Raw genomic sequence first — 22,659 nt, 5'->3', positions numbered from 1 at the left:
AATTGAGTAGTAAGACCTGACTGTATTTATAGTGGACAGTCCTTGAGTGATGACGTCACAGTGACCGGAAGCGGCCATACTGTATTCCTTACTTAGGTTTGTGAACTGTGTACATTTTTTATTACTTATTATATATACTGCATATTTATTTCTTGCTTAGATTATATGCTGCATGTATGATAAAGTGTAATAGAAGTCTGACTGTCATAAATATTTCTTAATGAAGTGAACATTACTTTTTTCCTAATATTGAAATGTCAAGAGGTGATATTGTACTTGTTTACATTTATTTTTTCAACCTTTTCATTTTCAATTGTGTATTGTTTATTTTAGGACCACTGTCATCATAATCATCATAATTTTTGAATACTCATTCAAATCAAGAATAAAAGAACTACGAGAACATTATTCTCTTGTGTTACAAATGGCGTCGTGGACAGCATACTTGCCAACCTCCAGCATGTAAAAATCTGGTCATGACCAGATTTGGAAAGTAAAAAATCTGGTCATAACGGGTAACGACATTCACGACATAATTACCATGATTAAATTTTATAATATATATACAAAGTATTTGTGTATTGAGAATTCTTTTATTGAAAAAGGATTTAATTTACTATGACAAAAAAATTCATATATAATTTGATTTAAATTACATGTTAAAAATGAGAATTGAAGGTTTCATATTTCAATATTGACCTGATTCAGAAGTATATAAGTGTGCATTTTTTTTTTTTAAAGCCTTTTCACATGTTTCAGTTTCTGCTAAATTTGAAATATACCAATTTCAGTTTTGAAGTTATTTTTTTCCTCTCTCTTAACTAATTAACTACTGTAATATGTTTTCAATGTGAAGTTAGGCCTACACTGTCTTCGATCTCTTTATTTTATCTAGAATGAAAGTTTTTTCCCCCAAGATTCCTAGATATGTACATAAATATCGTTTCTCTTTTTCTTGGTTCAATCAGAGACATGTGTTTGGTTCAATTTGTTCCTGTTGGCCCTGATAACGATCTAGTTCTATCGGAAGCCATTTTAATTGACTTCAAACATTGAATTGTCAAAACAACACCCAGTTAATTGTTTACACCTGCACTGATAATTAATCCATCGGCATTGTTTACGCGTAGATCTAAGCTTGGGTTTTAACTGGAAGTTAAAAGTGCAACCTAATTCACGAACCAAATCCGGAAATCGGGAGATTTTCGGGTTGTTTGGCAAAAATCGGGTGATAAGCATTGTAACAATCACTAATATAACCTATAGGGTACCCCTTGTTTTGTATAAAGTTTCGCCCTTCGAGCACCTCTTTGGTCAAGCACCCAGAATTCCTTGCAGAATTCTGGCCGACAGGACAGGTAACAATAGCTAGGTATTCCCGGCAGAACTGTCCACCGTGTAAGACACGATGTAAAGGGTCAGGACAGATTGGTTAAGTTTTGCACCAGCTTGTGCCTATGACTTACAGCAAGTCTACTGCAACATTTTAGTATATTTCTGCACGGAAAACAGACCGTGGTAAGTATATTTTGCAAGTACTTTTTAGTTATGTTAAATGTACTTTTAAAATTCGTTACATTAATTCACCTTGGCAGGCAGTCATCAATGACTTACCTGTGTGCGCGTTCAGGTGTGACGTTAGCGAGAGTGTTTGAATAGGTTTTCTCGTCAATAGTTTTATCGCTGTTAGTGTAATTCTATACATTTAAAGAACAGCCTGTTTCTGTATTTTATTGTATTTTTGTTCGCTGTATTACTTTTTCATTTAAATGTCTGAGCGGAAGTAAGCTACCGGAAGTGTTGTCAGCCATTTTGTATCTATGTCAACTGTAAACAAACTGAAGATATTGAAAGCATTTAAGTGTTATGTTATATTGAACTCAAGATAATTATATGGTTATTAATTGAAGCCAGTATAATTATATTATAGTATTGCCATATGTAGAGTACATAATTATTTTACTGATAAAGGAAAGTTAATATTTTAGCACCATGCTGAGGTGTTCGTGGTAACTGATGTCATGATGACGACGATGATGTCGGTGATGTTGATGATGGTGTCGATGACGATGATGACAATGATCTTGATGAAGACGATGTCGATGATGATGTCTACGACTTAGTCGCGGGAATCTCCAGTACTTGTGAACATTGATCCCAACCACAGTCTGGGACTACAGCCCCGGAGGCTTGGGAGGTTTAAGGACAGTGTTGGACTTGATTGAGACTGTCGTATGGATGGACAATACTAGTAATGATTGAAATTGAGTTCTAAATTGGTTTGAGTTTTTGAGAACACGTGTTGATAGTTGATACAGCTGTTTAAACATCTTTTGATCATTTTTTTTTATCATTGTAAATAACATTTTTTTTTTGGTTACGATCATTTGAGTGAGTGTGTGTGTGTGTGTGTGTGATTGCGTGATTTATTTGTTAATTGTCTTTTCTTTATTTCTTTTTTTTTGTGTAAATAAATTCTTGTTTTCTTTGAAGAAATTCTTGTTTTGATTTGAAAAGGAAAGCCTGGCTCATTCCACGTTACAAATTTGGTGGCAGCGGTGGGATGACAGACTCTCTTTTTAAATCAAACTAGAATTCTTCTATGGTGAAGGTTTGCCAGGATTAATTTTTTGATTTATATTTTTCGTTATAGTTAGCGTTGGTTAAGAGTTGAGTAGTTAATCCAAGGGCAACATGCAGATCAGCTTTGGTGAGTGAAGTTATGGCTCTCCCTTATGATACTTAAGTTAAGGTAAGCTAGCTGAGTAAGATCTTTGATAAATATATATAGTGAGACTATTATTCCTTTGGACTTAAAATTGGTAAGGTGGTTCAGTTTAGTCATCCATCATGTCTACTGTGAAGGAAATGCAGGAGTTGCTGGAGCTTGGTACTCAAATGGGATTCAAGGATGAGGCTCTACAAAATTTTGTGAAGGAGGAACAATCTAGACTTCGTGATGAACGAGAAAGACAAAGAGAAGAAAGAAAGTCGAAGGAGGAACGTGAACATCAGTTGCAGCTGGAAAAAGAACGTACAGAAAGAGAGCGTGAGGAACGTGAACACATTCTTCAGATGGAAGCGAGCAAAGAACATTTTGCTTATTCCGAACACAAACGCAAGATGGAAGAAATGGAAATTGATCATAAATTCCAACTACTAGCAGCTGAAAGGTCTCACAAAGTGTTGGATTCATCTTCACACGGCACGGAAATGCAACAACCAATAAAAGGACCAAAACTTCCTGCGTTCGACGATTCGAAGGATAATATTGACGCTTACATCCAACGTTTTGAGATTTATGCGACATCACAGAAATGGCGTAGGGATAACTGGGGAGCTCATCTTAGTGCCTTACTCAAAGGAAAAGCTCTGGATGTGTTTTCAAGACTTCCTCCAGAATCTGCTTTAGATTTCGATGAACTGAAAAAGGCTCTTCTTAAACGTTTTGATATGACGGAAGATGGATTTCGCAAGAAGTTTAGATCATCCTGCGTTCGATCAAGGATAATATTGACGCTTACATCCAACGTTTTGAGATTTATGCGACATCACAGAAATGGCGTAGGGATAACTGGGGACATCTTAGTGCCTTACTCAAAGGAAAAGCTCTGGATGTGTTTTTAAGACTTCCTCCAGAATCTGCTTTAGATTTCGGACTGAAAAAGGCTCTTCCGTTTTGATATGACGGAAGATGGATTTCGAAGAAGTTTAGATCACCAACTTCACGATTCGAGGATAATATTGACGCTTACATCCAACGTTTTGAGATTTATGCGACATCACAGAAATGGCGTAGGGATAACTGGGGAGCTCATCTTAGTGCCTTACTCAAAGGAAAAGCTCTGGATGTGTTTTCAAGACTTCCTCCAGAATCTGCTTTAGATTTCGATGAACTGAAAAAGGCTCTTCTTAAACGTTTTGATATGACGGAAGATGGATTTCGCAAGAAGTTTAGATCACCAACTTCCTGCGTTCGACGATTCGAAGGATAATATTGACGCTTACATCCAACGTTTTGAGATTTATGCGACATCACAGAAATGGCGTAGGGATAACTGGGGAGCTCATCTTAGTGCCTTACTCAAAGGAAAAGCTCTGGATGTGTTTTCAAGACTTCCTCCAGAATCTGCTTTAGATTTCGATGAACTGAAAAAGGCTCTTCTTAAACGTTTTGATATGACGGAAGATGGATTTCGCAAGAAGTTTAGATCATCAAAGCCGGACGGAAGTGAAACTTTTATGCAATTCTCTGTGAGATTGGACAGTTACCTTGAACGATGGATTGAACTTTCAAAGACAACAAAAACATATGAAGGACTTAAGGATTTATTCTTAAGGGAACAATTTACATTGTGTTGTTCGAAGGAGCTGGCTTTATTCTTGAAAGAGAGAATTCCTCCAAGCATTCAGGAGATGGCGCATTACGCGGATCAGTTTGCAGAGGCCAGAAACATTACATCTTCGTCCATTACACAAAGACCCTCATTCGACAGGAAACTTCAACCTGATAAACAATTTCATTCTATGGACAGAGTGGCTCAAACGAAATCCAATTCAGGAGCAAAGTGTTACATATGTGGGAAAGTCGGACATAAATCCTTTGACTGTGTTCATCGGAAGTTTTCATCTAACAAGGTATCTAGTGCTACTGAGAAACAAGAGACTGTTCCAAAACAATATCAGTTCAATGATCCGAAGAGTGGTACTTTCAACAGCTTTCGTGGACGCAATTTTGGATACTCTGGACGTGGTAGAGGACGCCAAGATACATCTGCTGTGCACAGAGAGGAAACATTACCTTGTGTTGGTGACTCAGTAGCAATTAGTGAAATGGTGATGCCAGTTGTGAAAGGTTGTGTGGGTGACAAATTGGTAACTGTACTACGAGATACTGGATGTAGTGGTGTTGTGATAAGGAAGGACTTGGTAGAAAAGGACCAACTTACAGGCAAAACACAAAAGTGCAAGTTAGCTGATGGAAGTGTGATAGAAGCCGAGGTCGCAGCAGTTCAAGTGGATACGCCGTACTTTACAGGAAATGTTGACGCTTGGTGTTTTGACTGTCCATCATATGATCTTATTCTTGGAAATATTCAAGGAGTTAGGAAACCCCATGAACCAAATATGGCATGGATACATTCACCAGGAGGCACATCAGCAGTTGAAACTCGTGGTCAGCTAAAAAAGAAACAGTCGACATACAAACCTTTGAAAGTACCAAGTGCCATACAGGATGTATCACCCGAGGACTTACAAAAGGAACAAAGGGACGATAAGACACTGAAAAAACTGAGGGACACGGCGGAAAAGGGAATAGTGAAGCAATTCAGTGATGGAGGTTCTTCAAAAATTTACTTCAGAAAACAACTGTTATACAGAGAGTTCAGCAGTCCAAGAGTTTCTAATGGAAAAGTTTTTCGACAACTCATCATACCAAAACAGTATCGAGACATGGTAATGAAGCTGGCACATGAATCGATAATGGCAGGACATCTGGGAGTGAGGAAAACAACAGACAGAATCATGGCAGAATTTTACTGGCCAGGGATCCAAGCAGATATCAGGAGATTCTGTAAATCGTGTGATGTGTGTCAAAGAACTATATCCAAAGGCAAAGTTCCTGCAGTGCCGCTAGGACACATGCCACTTATCACAGTTCCGTTTCAACGAGTGGCAGTTGATATCGTAGGACCCCTCCAACCGATTACTGATAAGGGTAATCGATACATTCTTACAGTGGTTGATTATGCAACTCGATATCCGGAGGCGATCGCACTTCCCGGAATAGAAACTGAGCGTGTAGCAGAAGCACTGGTTGACATCTTTAGTAGAGTGGGCGTTCCTACTGAGATGCTATCGGATCAAGGGACTCAGTTTACATCCGATGTGATGAAGGAAGTGAGTCGACTTTTGTCTTTCAAGCGAATAACGACTACCCCATACCATCCAATGTGCAATGGGCTCGTGGAGAAGTTTAATGGAACACTAAAACAGATGCTCAAGAGGATGTGCGCAGAAAGACCCAGGGACTGGGATAAATATCTGAATCCATTACTGTTCGCATATCGTGAAGTACCGCAAGAGAGTCTTGGGTTTTCTCCATTTGATCTTTTGTATGCACATTCTGTTCGAGGACCAATGATGATTCTGAAGGAGTTATTGACCAAAGAGATCCCAGATGAAGAAGTCAAAACAACATATCAGTATGTTCTTGATTTAAGACAAAGACTTGAAGAAACGTGCAAGATCGCCCATGAACATCTTGAAAATGCAAGGAAACGTCAGAGAAAATATTATAACAAGAAGACAAGTAATCGGCAGATGAAAGAAGGAGATAGAGTGTTAGTCCTGCTCCCGACTAAATCGAATAAACTTCTCATGCAGTGGAAGGGACCTTACAGTATCACAAGAAAGATAGGACCTATGGACTACACGGTTGACTTGGGAGGCAAGACGAAAACGTACCATGCAAATTTGCTGAAAAAGTATGTCGAGAGAGATGAACCGAAAGTGGAAGCTTTATCAGCATGCGCAGTTTCTCTGATAGACTTCAGTGATGAAGACAGCAATGAAACACAGGATTCAATTTTGTTACCTTCAAGTGTTCAGACTGAATCAGTGAAAGACATTCATTTTGCCGAACGTTTTACGCCAGAACAGAAACAAACTGTTAAATCTTTGTGTGAACAATTTAGTGAAGTTTTCACAGACATTCCTGGAACTACAAACTTGGTGAAGCATAAGATAGAATTGACGTCGAAGGAGCCAGTGAGGGTAAAACCGTATTCTATCCCATTCAACACAGAAAATGTAATCCGAGAAGAAGTAGAGAAGATGCTACAGATGAAAGTCATTGAACATTCTACTTCCCCCTATTCTGCACCAGTCGTGATTGCAAGGAAAAAAGACGGGACAAATCGATTTTGCATTGACTTCAGAAAGCTTAACAGCGTCACAGTTTTCGATGCTGAGCCAATGCCTAATCCAGACAGCATATTTTCCAAACTAACAGGAAAGAAGTTTATCTCTAAAATTGACCTGAGCAAAGGATATTGGCAGGTACAAATGGAAGAGGATAGCAAACCATTGACTGCATTTTCTACACCCGCTGGATTGTACCAATTCAGAAAGATGCCATTTGGGTTAGTAAACGCCCCAGCGACTTTCAGTAGATTGATGCGCAATCTTCTTCATGGCATGGAAAATGTAGAAAACTTCATAGATGACATCATGGTGTTTACTGATACATTTGCGGAACATCTAAGCACGCTGAAAATATTGTTCACTCGACTGAGGGATGCAGGCCTTACAGCAAGACCTACCAAATGTTTCATTGGATTTGAGCAGATTGATTGTTTGGGCTATCTCGTAAATGATCAACGTTTGAAGCCAGAAGACGACAAGATTGAAGCAATCAAGAATGCTCCAATACCAGAGACGAAAAAACAAGTTCGTTCTTTTCTAGGCTTAGTCGGATTTTACAGGAAGTTTATTCCTAACTTTTCAGCAATAGCCATACCATTGTCTGACCTTACAAAGAAAGGTAATCCAAATAGAGTTCAATGGACAGAATGCCATCAAGGAGCGTTCGATTCTTTGAAACAGTTGTTATGTTCCAGACCTATTCTGAAGCTACCTGACATGCAGAAACCGTTTATTCTACGTACTGATGCTGCAGACGAGGGAATAGGCGCAGTCTTACTTCAGATGGAAGGTGATGAAAAATTCCCCGTGGCATACGCTAGCAGAAAACTACAGAAGAGGGAGAAGTCGTACGCCGTTATTGAAAAAGAGTGTTTGGCAGTGGTCTGGGGAATCCAGAAATTTCATCAGTATTTGTATGGAAAAGACTTTGTGCTAGAAACCGACCATCAACCTTTGATGTACATGAACAAGGCAAAGACAGAAAATTCAAGATTGATGCGTTGGGCATTACAGCTACAGCCATACCATTTCAGAATCGTAGCAATAAAGGGAAGTGAGAACGTGGGAGCAGACTATCTAAGTCGGCAGTAGATGACAAGTAGTAGACAATTCAAGGTATGTATATAGATTACTGTAAATACGTTCAGAATTTTCAAATGTTTGTCTTATAGTGATTGTTCTAGAAAAATTGTACGACAATTTTCTTATAGGAGGGAGGTGTGTAACAATCACTAATATAACCTATAGGGTACCCCTTGTTTTGTATAAAGTTTCGCCCTTCGAGCACCTCTTTGGTCAAGCACCCAGAATTCCTTGCAGAATTCTGGCCGACAGGACAGGTAACAATAGCTAGGTATTCCCGGCAGAACTGTCCACCGTGTAAGACACGATGTAAAGGGTCAGGACAGATTGGTTAAGTTTTGCACCAGCTTGTGCCTATGACTTACAGCAAGTCTACTGCAACATTTTAGTATATTTCTGCACGGAAAACAGACCGTGGTAAGTATATTTTGCAAGTACTTTTTAGTTATGTTAAATGTACTTTTAAAATTCGTTACATTAATTCACCTTGGCAGGCAGTCATCAATGACTTACCTGTGTGTGCGTTCAGGTGTGACGTTAGCGAGAGTGTTTGAATAGGTTTTCTCGTCAGAAGTTTTATCGCTGTTAGTGTAATTCTATACATTTAAAGAACAGCCTGTTTCTGTATTTTATTGTATTTTTGTTCGCTGTATTACTTTTTCATTTAAATGTCTGAGCGGAAGTAAGCTACCGGAAGTGTTGTCAGCCATTTTGTATCTATGTCAACTGTAAACAAACTGAAGATATTGAAAGCATTTAAGTGTTATGTTATATTGAACTCAAGATAATTATATGGTTATTAATTAAAGCCAGTATAATTATATTATAGTATTGCCATAAGTAGAGTACATAATTATTTTACTGATAAAGGAAAGTTAATATTTTAGCACCATGCTGAGGTGTTCGTGGTAACTGATGTCATGATGACGACGATGATGTCGATGATCTGATGATGACGACGATGATGTCGGTGATGTTGATGATGGTGTCGATGACGATGATGACAATGATCTTGATGAAGACGATGTCGATGATGATGTCTACGACTTAGTCGCGGGAATTGTTGTCAAAGTATCCAGTACTTGTGAACATTGATCCCAACCACAGTCTGGGACTACAGCCCCGGAGGCTTGGGAGGTTTAAGGACAGTGTTGGACTTGATTGAGACTGTCGTATGGATGGACAATACTAGTAATGATTGAAATTGAGTTCTAAATTGGTTTGAGTTTTTGAGAACACGTGTTGATAGTTGATACAGTTGTTTAAACATCTTTTGATCATTTTTTTTTATCATTGTAAATAACATTTTTTTTTTTGGTTACGATCATTTGAGTGAGTGTGTGTGTGTGTGTGTGTGTGTGTGATTGCGTGATTTATTTGTTAATTGTCTTTTCTTTATTTCTATTTTTTTGTGTAAATAAATTCTTGTTTTCTTTGAAGAAATTCTTGTTTTGATTTGAAAAGGAAAGCCTGGCTCATTCCACGTTACACAAGTATGGTGGACAGGACTCTTGTGATTGTGATTCTTGTGATTGACGACAGTGTGCATCAGCATGGAACAGCTCGTCCAAGGATTGTTGGACAAAATTAAGATTTTGGAGACGAGAGAAAATCAAGACAGGCAGGAAAATGCGGCCATGCAACAAGAAATTAAAAATTTACAAGGAAAAGTTTCTTCACTGAAAGCTACCGAGTCGAAAGAAAAACCAACACCTTTAGTGTATGTCAAGTCCGAACGAAAATTTCCTAAGTTTGGAGGTCGACCAGTTACATGTGTAAGGATGGAGACCCAGATGTTTACGAGTGGATTTCCGACATGAGGGAACATATACAGTCTACACAGTCCAAAGACGATTTCGTAGATTTCATCATGGACCATTTAACTGGATCCGCAAAATCAGAAGTGAAACTTCGACCTCACACAGAGAGAAAAACAGGAAAACAAATTCTCGATATCTTGGAGGCTGTGTTTGAAATCAAAGAAACCACTACTCAACTTCTCCAGAAATTTTATCAACGAGACCAAAAACAGGATGAAACATTAGAAAAATATTCTCTTGTATTAATGGAGATGGCACAGAAAATCAACAAGAAAGGAATGAAAGAGCAAGTGACTGATGTTAAGCTTACTGAGAGATTTGTTGATGGAATCAGAGATCAGAACACCCGACAAGAACTGAGAAAAGTTGTGTTAGACTCTGGCAACGTACCATTTTTTGAATTCAGACTTAAAATGTTATGATGGATAGAAGACAACCCTGGTGTGAATCTCAGTGTGAAGAAAACATCATGTGTACCTACTCCAAATACAGAACTGAGTGAATTAATGACTTTAGTTAAGAAACAACAAGAGATGTTAGAGAAACAACAACAACAGATTGATACGCTTACACAAACAGTACAAAAGTCTCGACAGTCTGATTCACCTCGGAGGGGTTATAGACCCGTACCGTTCAGAGGACGTGGCCGAGGAATCGGAAGACAAGATCAGATTGTTTGTGATTCCTGTAACGGACTTGAATATTTTCCCTCAGAATGCCCAAATCGTAAAAATGGGTTCTCACAGTTTTGAAGGACTCGGAGCAGTTTTATCTCAAGAGAGACCTAATGGAAAGATTGTGATAGCCTGCGCATCAAGATCACTGCGGAAATCAGAGAAGAATATGGAAAGATACAGTTCTATGAAGCTTGAACTTCTGGCACTCAAGTGGTCAGTTAGTGAAAAATTTCGTGATTACCTCCTTGGATCGAAGTTTATCATTTACACTGACAATAACCCGCTTAGTTACATCAACAAACCAAAGCAACGAGTAGACGCAACAACGATGAGATGGATAGGAGAGCTAACTCAGTTTGATTTTACAGTGAAATACCGCTCTGGTAAGGTGAATCGCAACGCGGATGCGTTAAGCCGTAGACCTACTTCACTGGAAGAAAAAGAAGTGAAAGTTTCCTTAGATAGGATCACTCAGAGTACATCATTAGAGATGTTAAATAGCCGTCTACCGACTCAGTTGAATTCAGAGATTACAGACTTTCAGATGCGGACAGTGAGCGCCATGACAACGTTTCCTGAGTATATTCCTGCGGAAGAAGAGACGGTAGAAGTGACACAACCTTGACGAAGTAAGAGAACGACGGCAGGGAAACATTCCAACCCATTCAACTTACCTAAAAGTACCCTACCGTGCAATCAAATTTCCGCCGAACCGACAAATTTTAAAGAACTAAGTGATGCGATTGTGAATCTTGGTGCTACATTAAGTGCTACTTTAAGTGATTCGTGGGCAAGACAAAATCAGATGTAATTATGTTATTTCATTTGATTGTATTTAATTGTGTATATGCCTAAATGTTGTGATAGAATTTTTTTTTTTTTAAACCTTTTCATTGCTGTGGAAAGCAATGACAAAGGGGGGAAATGTGTAAGAGGGCGAAGTATATTTTGCATCGGGTTCAAGATTCAGATTGAAATTTTTATAAAGTTTACAATTATGAAAAGGAAAATTATTTTTATGTTTAAATCCTTTTTGAATAACTGAAATAACGATAGTATTTGGCTGTAAGTAATTTTTATAATTCATTTTTTACACTTGTGAATCTGTCCATTGATTGGTCAATTTACCGAATGTACAGTAGGCCATCTTTTGGCGGTATTTTCACAGTAGATGTTGACCAGTGAAGACGTGTGTCAGCCGTGTTACTAAACGCCTTTTTGTCTGATATATGTGAGTAATGATATTTTTGTCTTGCATTCATATTAGACTAGGTACTTTTGTCACAAGTGAATAATTATTTTATATTTTGTGAAATATGCAACGGTGTAATTTCCCGATTGAAAGTTGTTTATTACTAGTCAGAAATTATGTCGTGATGTTACCATCTAGTCATTTGTTTATAAGTATGTTTATAGGTTAAAAATAATAGATGCCCTGATGATATATGATTTTAAAAGATTATTCAATGCAAAACCTTTTTATTATAAAAGTGGTTCCTTGTCAAGTACATGTAAGTATAGTTTGTATGAATTGAGTAGTAAGACCTGATTGTATTTATAGTGGACAGTCCTTGTGTGATGACGTCACAGTGACCGGAAGCGGCCATACTGTATTCCTTACTTAGGTTTGTGAACTGTGTACATTTTGTATTACTTATTATATATACTGCATATTTATTTCTTGCTTAGATTATATGCTGTATGATAAAGTGTAATAGAAGTCTGACTGTCATAAATATTTCTTATTGAAATGAACATTACTTTTTCTAATATTGAAATGTCAAGAGTTTATATTGTACTTGTTTACATTTATTTTTTTGACTATTATTTTCAATTGTGTATTGTTTATTTTAGTACCACTGTCATCATAAGCATAACCATAACTATAACCAAGAATAAAAGAACTACATACAAGAATATTTCTCTTGTGTTACAAATGGCGTCGTGGACAGGATTCTTGTGATTGTGATTCTTGTGATTGACGACAGTGTGCATCAGCATGGAACAGCTCGTCTAAGGATTGTTGGACAAAATTAAGATTTTGGAGACGAGAGAAAATCAAGACAGGCAGGAAAATGCGGCCATGCAACAAGAAATTAAAAATTTACAAGGAAAAGTTTCTTCACTGAAAGCTACCGAGTCGAAAGAAAAACCAACACCTTTAGTGTATGTCAAGTCCGAACGAAAATTTCCTAAGTTTGAAGGTCGACCAGTTACATGTGTAAGGATGGAGACCCAGATGTTTACGAGTGGATTTCCGACATGAGGGAACATATACAGTCTACACAGTCCAAAGACAATTTCGTAGATTTCATCATGGACCATTTAACTGGATCCGCAAAATCAGAAGTGAAACTTCGACCTCACACAGAGAGAAAAACAGGAAAACAAATTCTCGATATCTTGGAGGCTGTGTTCGAAATCAAAGAAACCACTACTCAACTTCTCCAGAAATTTTATCAACGAGACCAAAAACAGGATGAAACACTAGAAAAATATTCTCTTGTATTGACTGAGATGGCACAGAAAATCAACAAGAAAGATAAGAAAGAGCAAGTGACCGATGTTAAGCTTACCGAGAGATTTGTTGATGGAATCAGAGATCAGAACACCCGACAAGAACTGAGAAAAGTTGTGTTAGACTCTGGCAACGTACCATTTTTTGAATTCAGACTTAAAGTGTTATGATGGATAGAAGACAACCCTGGTGTGAATCTCAGTGTGAAGAAAACATCATGTGTACCTACTCCAAATACAGAACAGAGTGAACTAATGACTCTAGTTAAGAAACAACAAGAGATGTTAGAGAAACAACAACAACAGATTGATACGCTTACACAAACAGTACAAAAGTCTCGACAGTCTGATTCACCTCGGAGGGGTTATAGACCCGTACCGTTCAGAGGACGTGGCCGAGGAATCGGAAGACAAGATCAGATTGTTTGTGATTCCTGTAACGGACTTGAATATTTTCCCTCAGAATGCCCAAATCGTAAAAATGGATTCTCACAGTTTTGAAGGACTCGGAGCAGTTTTATCTCAAGAGAGAACTAATGGAAAGATTGTGATAGCCTGCGCATCAAGATCACTGCGGAAATCAGAGAAGAATATGGAAAGATACAGTTCTATGAAGCTTGAACTTCTGGCACTCAAGTGGTCAGTTAGTGAAAAATTTCGTGATTACCTCCTTGGATCGAAGTTTATCATTTACACTGACAATAACCCGCTTAGTTACATCAACAAACCAAAGCAACGAGTAGACGCAACAACGATGAGATGGATAGGAGAGCTAACTCAGTTTGATTTTACAGTGAAATACCGTTCTGGTAAGGTGAATTGCAACGCGGATGCTTTAAGCCGTAGACCTACTTCACTGGAAGAAAAAGAAGTGAAAGTTTCCTTAGATAGGATCACTCAGAGTACATCATTTGAGATGTTAAATAGCCGTCTACCGACTCAGTTGAATTCAGAGATTACAGACTTTCAGATGCGGACAGTGAGCGCCATGACAACGTTTCCTGAGTATATTCCTGCGGAAGAAGAGACGGTAGAAGTGACACAACCTCGACGAAGTAAGAGAACAACGGCAGGGAAACATTCCAACCCGTTCAACTTACCTAAGAGTACCGTACCGTACAATCAAATTTCCGCCGAACCGACAAATTTTAAAGAACTAAGTGATGCGATTGTGAATCTTGGTGCTACATTAAGTGCTACTTTAAGTGATTCGTGGGCAAGACAAAATCAGATGTAATTATGTTATTTCATTTGATTGTATTTAATTGTGTATATGCCTGAATGTTGTGATAGAATTTTTTTTTTAAACCTTTTCATTGCTGTGGAAAGCAATGACAAAGGGGGGAAATGTGTAAGAGGGCGAAGTATATTTTGCATCGGGTTCAAGATTCAGATTGAAATTTTTATAAAGTTTACAAATTATGAAAAGGAAAATTATTTTTATGTTTAAATCCTTTTTGAATAACTGAAATAACGATAGTATTTGGCTGTAAGTAATTTTTATAATTCATTTTTTACACTTGTGAATCTGTCCATTGATTGGTCAATTTACCGAATGTACAGTAGGCCATCTTTTGGCGGTATTTTCACAGTAGATGTTGACCAGTGAAGACGTGTGTCAGCCGTGTTACTAAACGCCTTTTTGTCTGATATATGTGAGTAATGATATTTTTGTCTTGCATTCATATTAGACTAGGTACTTTTGTCACAAGTGAATGATTATTTTATATTTTGTGAAATATGCAACGGTGTAATTTCCCGATTGAAAGTTGTTTATTACTAGTCAGAAATGATGTCGTGATGTTACCATCTAGTCATTTGTTTATAAGTATGTTTATAGGTTAAAAATAATAGATGCCCTAATGATATATGATTTTAAAAGATTATTCAATGCAAAACCTTTTTATTATTAAAAAAATGGTTCCTTGTCAAGTACATGTAAGTATAGTTTGTATGAATTGAGTAGTAAGACCTGATTGTATTTATAGTGGACAGTCCTTGAGTGATGACGTCACAGTGACCGGAAGCGGCCATACTGTATTCCTTACTTAGGTTTATGAACTGTGTACATTTTTTATTACTTATTATATATACTGCATATTTATTTCTTGCCTAGATTATATGCTGTATGATAAAGTGTAATAGAAGTCTGACTGTCATAAATATTTCTTAATGAAGTGAACATTACTTTTTTCCTAATATTGAAATGTCAAGAGGTGATATTGTACTTGTTTACATTTATTTTTTTAACCTTTTCATTTTCAATTGTGTATTGTTTATTTTAGGACCACTGTCATCATAATCATCATAATTTTTGAATACTCATTCAAATCAAGAATAAAAGAACTACGAGAACATTATTCTCTTGTGTTACAAATGGCGTCGTGGACAGGATTCTTGTGATTGTGATTCTTGTGATTGACGACAGTGTGCATCAGCATGGAACAGCTCGTCCAAGGATTGTTGGACAAAATTAAGATTTTGGAGACGAGAGAAAATCAAGACAGGCAGGAAAATGCGGCCATGCAACAAGAAATTAAAAATTTACAAGGAAAAGTTTCTTCACTGAAAGCTACCGAGTCGAAAGAAAAACCAACACCTTTAGTGTATGTCAAGTCCGAACGAAAATTTCCTAAGTTTGGAGGTCGACCAGTTAAGGATGGAGACCCAGATGTTTACGAGTGGATTTCCGACATGAGGGAACATATACAGTCTACACAGTCCAAAGACGATTTCGTAGATTTCATCATGGACCATTTAACTGGATCCGCAAAATCAGAAGTGAAACTTCGACCTCACACAGAGAGAAAAACAGGAAAACAAATTCTCGATATCTTGGAGGCTGTGTTTGAAATCAAAGAAACCACTACTCAACTTCTCCAGAAATTTTATCAACGAGACCAAAAACAGGATGAAACATTAGAAAAATATTCTCTTGTATTAATGGAGATGGCACAGAAAATCAACAAGAAAGGAATGAAAGAGCAAGTGACTGATGTTAAGCTTACTGAGAGATTTGTTGATGGAATCAGAGATCAGAACACCCGACAAGAACTGAGAAAAGTTGTGTTAGACTCTGGCAACGTACCATTTTTTGAATTCAGACTTAAAATGTTACGATGGATAGAAGACAACCCTGGTGTGAATCTCAGTGTGAAGAAAACATCATGTGTACCTACTCCAAATACAGAACAGAGTGAACTAATGACTCCAAGGTTTTTGAAAATGCAATTAACACTCAAATATCGAACTATTTTGAGAAAATTTTTAACCCTTATTTAGCGGCATTTAGATCAGGGTATGGTTGCCAATCGACCTTATTAAGAATCACCGAGGATTGGAAGAGAGCTCTTGATGAAAATAAATATGTTGCTGCTATTTTAATGGACTTATCCAAGGCATTTGATTGCCTCCCTCATGATCTTGTTCTGCTCAAACTAAAATCTTATGGTCTCTCTCCACCTGCGGTAGATCTGATAAAGAACTATTTATCTTGCAGAAAACAGTGTGTCAAAATTAGTCAAAATGTAAGCACCTTGTTGGATATCTTTAAAGGTGTACCTCAAGGATCAATTCTTGGGCCAGTCATTTTTAATATTTTCATTAATGATATTTTTTATTTTGTAAAAAATTCAGATTTGTACAATTATGCTGATGATAATACCTTATCCAAATCTGATCCTATCTTACAAAATGTTATTACTACTCTTGAAAAGGAAAGTGGCACTCTCATCGATTGGTTTTCAGCTAATAAAATGCAGGCAAACCCAGAAAAATTTCAAGCAATAGCACTGGGGAAAAAGACGCATGATAAAAACATTACTTTAAACTTGAAAGGTACAACTCTTGCCTGTGAGGATGAAGTGAAACTGCTTGGTGTTACTTTTGATTTTAACTTAAACTTCAATTCTCATATATCAAATATTTGTAAAAAAGCAGCTCGACAATTAAATGTGTTAAAACGTGTCGGGAAACATCTCTGTAAACTGGGTAAACTTACCATCTATCACTCCTTTATAATGTCCAACTTTAGTTATTGTCCTCTGGTATGGCATTTTAGCAGTGAACAAAATTGCCAAAAAATAGAAAAAATTCAAGAGCGAGCACTAAGATTCATATATAATGACTACACAAGCAGTTATGACCAGCTCTTAGAAAAATCAAACCTCCCCTCACTGAAAATCAGGCGTATGAGAGCCATGGCCCTTGAAGTTTTCAAAATTATAAACAATCAATGCCCACTGTTCCTGCAAGATTTAGTTCAACAGCGAAATTCAACATACAATTTTAGATATCAAAAGACCCTGGAATTACCTAGGCCAAGAACCACTAGGTATGGAAAACAGTCATTCAGCTATGCAGCTGCTACGCTGTGGAATTCTCTACCAAATCATGCTAGGGAACTTTCCACCCTCGGCCAATTTAAAACTTTCATAGAGACATGGACGGGGGAAAAATGCAAATGCAGTTCCTGCAGAAACCACAGCGTAGGGCTGCATAGCTGATGAGACAATGTTTAGAAATAGTTGAATTTTCATTTATTTTTTAAATCTTTCATTTTCTCTAATGATATCACCTATCTCATTTTATTTCATTGTTTTCTAGTTTTTTTTTTTTTTTTTTTTTTTTTTTTTTTTTTTTTTCCCTTTAACCTCACAATATGCATATCTTGCCTATGTAGGTAGGGACTGACCCAATCACTAGGCAGGATGTGTATTGATGAGGAACATAAATTACTTAAAAGTTATTATTATTATTATTTATTTTTATTTTTATTCTTTCCTTCGTTCTCAATTTGGTTTAGCTATGTCTGTGTGAATTTAAATTTCCTAAACTTTCAAATTTATTCATTTATCGGGTTTTTTTTATTTATTTATTTTTAATATTATTAATAATACAATTAGTTATTTTTATCTGAATTTATGAATTAAACTTAGTGCTTAATTTTATTACATGTACTATCATATGACTTTTATTTATTTATTTATAATACTCACGTTATATTTATTTTTGTTTCTCTTAATGCAATCATGTTGCTTTTCAAGTTGACTATTTTTCTTTAACTTATTCTAAAGAAACTATAAATTCTTAAATTTGTTAAATTCTTAAAATTCATTTTATCTGTCATAATTTTTGTATTGTGTATATATGTACATGTGTTTTTGCATGATAATTTATGTGTAAACGTCTTTCTGTGATATTTTAACTGTGATAGTCGGTTTAAGAGCTCTACAGAGCTCATGTTTTATTGTTATGTATGTATACAATGCCGACTTTAAATAAAAAAAATAAAATTTACTTACTCTAGTTAAGAAACAACAAGAGATGTTAGAGAAACAACAACAACAGATTGATACGCTTACACAAACAGTACAAAAGTCTCGACAGTCTGATTCACCTCGGAGGGGTAATACACCCGTACCGTTCAGAGGACGTGGCCGAGGAATCGGAAGACAAGATCAGATTGTTTGTTATTCCTGTAACGGACTTGGACATTTTCCCTCAGAATGCCCAAATCGTAAAAATGGGTTCTCACAGTTTTGAAGGACTCGGAGCAGTTTTATCTCAAGAGAGACCTAATGGAAAGATTGTGATAGCCTACGCATCAAGATCACTGCGGAAATCAGTGAAGAATATGGAAAGATACAGTTCTATGAAGCTTGAACTTCTGGCACTCAAGTGGTCAGTTAGTGAAAAATTTCGTGATTACCTCCTTGGATCGAAGTTTATCATTTACACTGACAATAACCCGCTTAGTTACATCAACAAACCAAAGCAACGAGTAGACGCAACAACGATGAGATGGATAGGAGAGCTAACTCAGTTTGATTTTACAGTGAAATACCGCTCTGGTAAGGTGAATCGCAACGCGGATGCGTTAAGCCGTAGACCTACTTCACTGGAAGAAAAAGAAGTGAAAGTTTCCTTAGATAGGATCACTCAGAGTACATCATTAGAGATGTTAAATAGCCGTCTACCGACTCAGTTGAATTCAGAGATTACAGACTTTCAGATGCGGACAGTGAGCGCCATGACAACGCTTCCTGAGTATATTCCTGCGGAAGAAGAGACGGTAGAAGTGACACAACCTCGACGAAGTAAGAGAACAACGGCAGGGAAACATTCCAACCCGTTCAACTTACCTAAGAGTACCGTACCGTACAATCAAATTTCCGCCGAACCGACAAATTTTAAAGAACTAAGTGATGCGATTGTGAATCTTGGTGCTACATTAAGTGCTACTTTAAGTGATTCGTGGGCAAGACAAAATCCAAATAGATGTAATTATGTTATTTCATTTGATTGTGTTCAATTGTGTACATACCTGAATGTTGTGATAGAAATTTTTTTACAACCTTTTCATTGCTATGGAAAGCAATGACAAAGGGGGGAAATGTGTAAGAGGGCGAAGTATATTTTGCATCGGGTTCAAGATTCAGATTGAAATTTTTATAAAGTTTACAAATTATGAAAAGGAAAATTATTTTTATGTTTAAATCCTTTTTGAATAACTGAAATAACGATAGTATTTGGCTGTAAGTAATTTTTATAATTCATTTTTTACACTTGTGAATCTGTCCATTGATTGGTCAATTTACCGAATGTACAGTAGGCCATCTTTTGGCGGTATTTTCACAGTAGATGTTGACCAGTGAAGACGTGTGTCAGCCGTGTTACTAAACGCCTTTTTGTCTGATATATGTGAGTAATGATATTTTTGTCTTGCATTCATATTAGACTAGGTACTTTTGTCACAAGTGAATGATTATTTTATATTTTGTGAAATATGCAACGGTGTAATTTCCCGATTGAAAGTTGTTTATTACTAGTCAGAAATGATGTCGTGATGTTACCATCTAGTCATTTGTTTATAAGTATGTTTATAGGTTAAAAATAATAGATGCCCTAATGATATATGGTTTTAAAAGATTATTCAATGCAAAACCTTTTTATTATAAAAGTGGTTCCTTGTCAAGTACATGTAAGTATAGTTTGTATGAATTGAGTAGTAAGACCTGATTGTATTTATAGTGGACAGTCCTTGAGTGATGACGTCACAGTGACCGGAAGCGGCCATACTGTATTCCTTACTTAGGTTTGTGAACTGTGTACATTTTTTATTACTTATTATATATACTGCATATTTATTTCTTGCTTAGATTATATGCTGTATGATAAAGTGTAATAGAAGTCTGACTGTCATAAATATTTCTTAATGAAGTGAACATTACTTTTTTCCTAATATTGAAATGTCAAGAGGTGATATTGTACTTGTTTACATTTATTTTTTTAACCTTTTCATTTTCAATTGTGTATTGTTTATTTTAGGACCACTGTCATCATAATCATCATAATTTTTGAATACTCATTCAAATCAAGAATAAAAGAACTACGAGAACATTATTCTCTTGTGTTACAAATGGCGTCGTGGACAGGATTCTTGTGATTGTGATTCTTGTGATTGACGACAGTGTGCATCAGCATGGAACAGCTCGTCCAAGGATTGTTGGACAAAATTAAGATTTTGGAGACGAGAGAAAATCAAGACAGGCAGGAAAATGCGGCCATGCAACAAGAAATTAAAAATTTACAAGGAAAAGTTTCTTCACTGAAAGCTACCGAGTCGAAAGAAAAACCAACACCTTTAGTGTATGTCAAGTCCGAACGAAAATTTCCTAAGTTTGGAGGTCGACCAGTTAAGGATGGAGACCCAGATGTTTACGAGTGGATTTCCGACATGAGGGAACATATACAGTCTACACAGTCCAAAGACGATTTCGTAGATTTCATCATGGACCATTTAACTGGATCCGCAAAATCAGAAGTGAAACTTCGACCTCACACAGAGAGAAAAACAGGAAAACAAATTCTCGATATCTTGGAGGCTGTGTTTGAAATCAAAGAAACCACTACTCAACTTCTCCAGAAATTTTATCAACGAGACCAAAAACAGGATGAAACATTAGAAAAATATTCTCTTGTATTAATGGAGATAGCACAGGAAATCAACAAGAAAGGAATGAAAGAGCAAGTGACTGATGTTAAGCTTACTGAGAGATTTGTTGATGGAATCAGAGATCAGAACACCCGACAAGAACTGAGAAAAGTTGTGTTAGACTCTGGCAACGTACCATTTTTTGAATTCAGACTTAAAATGTTACGATGGATAGAAGACAACCCTGGTGTGAATCTCAGTGTGAAGAAAACATCATGTGTACCTACTCCAAATACAGAACAGAGTGAACTAATGACTCCAAGGTTTTTGAAAATGCAATTAACACTCAAATATCGAACTATTTTGAGAAAATTTTTAACCCTTATTTAGCGGCATTTAGATCAGGGTATGGTTGCCAATCGACCTTATTAAGAATCACCGAGGATTGGAAGAGAGCTCTTGATGAAAATAAATATGTTGCTGCTATTTTAATGGACTTATCCAAGGCATTTGACTGCCTCCCTCATGATCTTGTTCTGCTCAAACTAAAATCTTATGGTCTCTCTCCACCTGCGGTAGATCTGATAAAGAACTATTTATCTTGCAGAAAACAGTGTGTCAAAATTAGTCAAAATGTAAGCACCTTGTTGGATATCTTTAAAGGTGTACCTCAAGGATCAATTCTTGGGCCAGTCATTTTTAATATTTTCATTAATGATATTTTTTATTTTGTAAAAAATTCAGATTTGTACAATCATGCTGATGATAATACCTTATCCAAATCTGATCCTATCTTACAAAATGTTATTACTACTCTTGAAAAGGAAAGTGGCACTCTCATCGATTGGTTTTCAGCTAATAAAATGCAGGCAAACCCAGAAAAATTTCAAGCAATAGCACTGGGGAAAAAGACGCATGATAAAAACATTACTTTAAACTTGAAAGGTACAACTCTTGCCTGTGAGGATGAAGTGAAACTGCTTGGTGTTACTTTTGATTTTAACTTAAACTTCAATTCTCATATATCAAATATTTGTAAAAAAGCAGCTCGACAATTAAATGTGTTAAAACGTGTCGGGAAACATCTCTGTAAACTGGGTAAACTTACCATCTATCACTCCTTTATAATGTCCAACTTTAGTTATTGTCCTCTGGTATGGCATTTTAGCAGTGAACAAAATTGCCAAAAAATAGAAAAAATTCAAGAGCGAGCACTAAGATTCATATATAATGACTACACAAGCAGTTATGACCAGCTCTTAGAAAAATCAAACCTCCCCTCACTGAAAATCAGGCGTATGAGAGCCATGGCCCTTGAAGTTTTCAAAATTATAAACAATCAATGCCCACTGTTCCTGCAAGATTTAGTTCAACAGCGAAATTCAACATACAATTTTAGATATCAAAAGACCCTGGAATTACCTAGGCCAAGAACCACTAGGTATGGAAAACAGTCATTCAGCTATGCAGCTGCTACGCTGTGGAATTCTCTACCAAATCATGCTAGGGAACTTTCCACCCTCGGCCAATTTAAAACTTTCATAGAGACATGGACGGGGGAAAAATGCAAATGCAGTTCCTGCAGAAACCACAGCGTAGGGCTGCATAGCTGATGAGACAATGTTTAGAAATAGTTGAATTTTCATTTATTTTTTAAATCTTTCATTTTCTCTAATGATATCACCTATCTCATTTTATT

At 36.7% G+C, this 22,659-nt stretch overlaps 2 protein-coding genes and 3 long non-coding RNA genes across 5 annotated transcripts; all 5 read left to right on the top strand.

Annotated features, from left to right (window-relative positions):
* The first annotated feature begins 47 nt into the window (after positions 1–47).
* On the top strand, positions 48–408 carry LOC134264639 (uncharacterized). The gene is made up of 2 exons (XR_009991580.1): positions 48–96; positions 334–408. It is a non-coding gene; the product is annotated as an uncharacterized LOC134264639 (long non-coding RNA).
* Positions 409–1,267: 859 nt separating this feature from the next.
* Positions 1,268–3,627, top strand: LOC134264655 (E3 ubiquitin-protein ligase BRE1A-like). Its single transcript, XM_062746921.1, has 2 exons — positions 1,268–1,518; positions 1,989–3,627. The coding sequence occupies exon 2, from the start codon at positions 2,851–2,853 to the stop codon at positions 3,625–3,627; it is 777 nt and encodes a 258-aa protein (XP_062602905.1). The 5' UTR covers positions 1,268–1,518; positions 1,989–2,850.
* Positions 3,628–3,936: 309 nt separating this feature from the next.
* On the top strand, positions 3,937–8,019 carry LOC134264647 (uncharacterized). Its single transcript, XM_062746917.1, has one exon. It carries the CDS (start codon positions 3,937–3,939, stop codon positions 8,017–8,019), a length of 4,083 nt encoding a protein of 1,360 aa, XP_062602901.1.
* A 7,008-nt stretch (positions 8,020–15,027) lies between these two features.
* On the top strand, positions 15,028–15,384 carry LOC134264632 (uncharacterized). The gene is made up of 2 exons (XR_009991575.1): positions 15,028–15,076; positions 15,310–15,384. It is a non-coding gene; the product is annotated as an uncharacterized LOC134264632 (long non-coding RNA).
* A 4,687-nt stretch (positions 15,385–20,071) lies between these two features.
* Positions 20,072–20,428, top strand: LOC134264623 (uncharacterized). Its single transcript, XR_009991572.1, has 2 exons — positions 20,072–20,120; positions 20,354–20,428. It is a non-coding gene; the product is annotated as an uncharacterized LOC134264623 (long non-coding RNA).
* The last annotated feature ends 2,231 nt before the right edge of the window (positions 20,429–22,659 follow it).

This window comes from Saccostrea cucullata, unplaced genomic scaffold (genome assembly GCF_032062105.1).
Source record: "Saccostrea cucullata isolate Sc308-1 unplaced genomic scaffold, CSIRO_AGI_Scuc_v1 ctg2853, whole genome shotgun sequence".
Lineage (NCBI taxonomy): Eukaryota > Metazoa > Mollusca > Bivalvia > Ostreida > Ostreidae > Saccostrea > Saccostrea cuccullata.
Note: the sequence above shows the minus strand (reverse complement) of the source record. Positions and strands in the feature narration are given on the sequence as shown.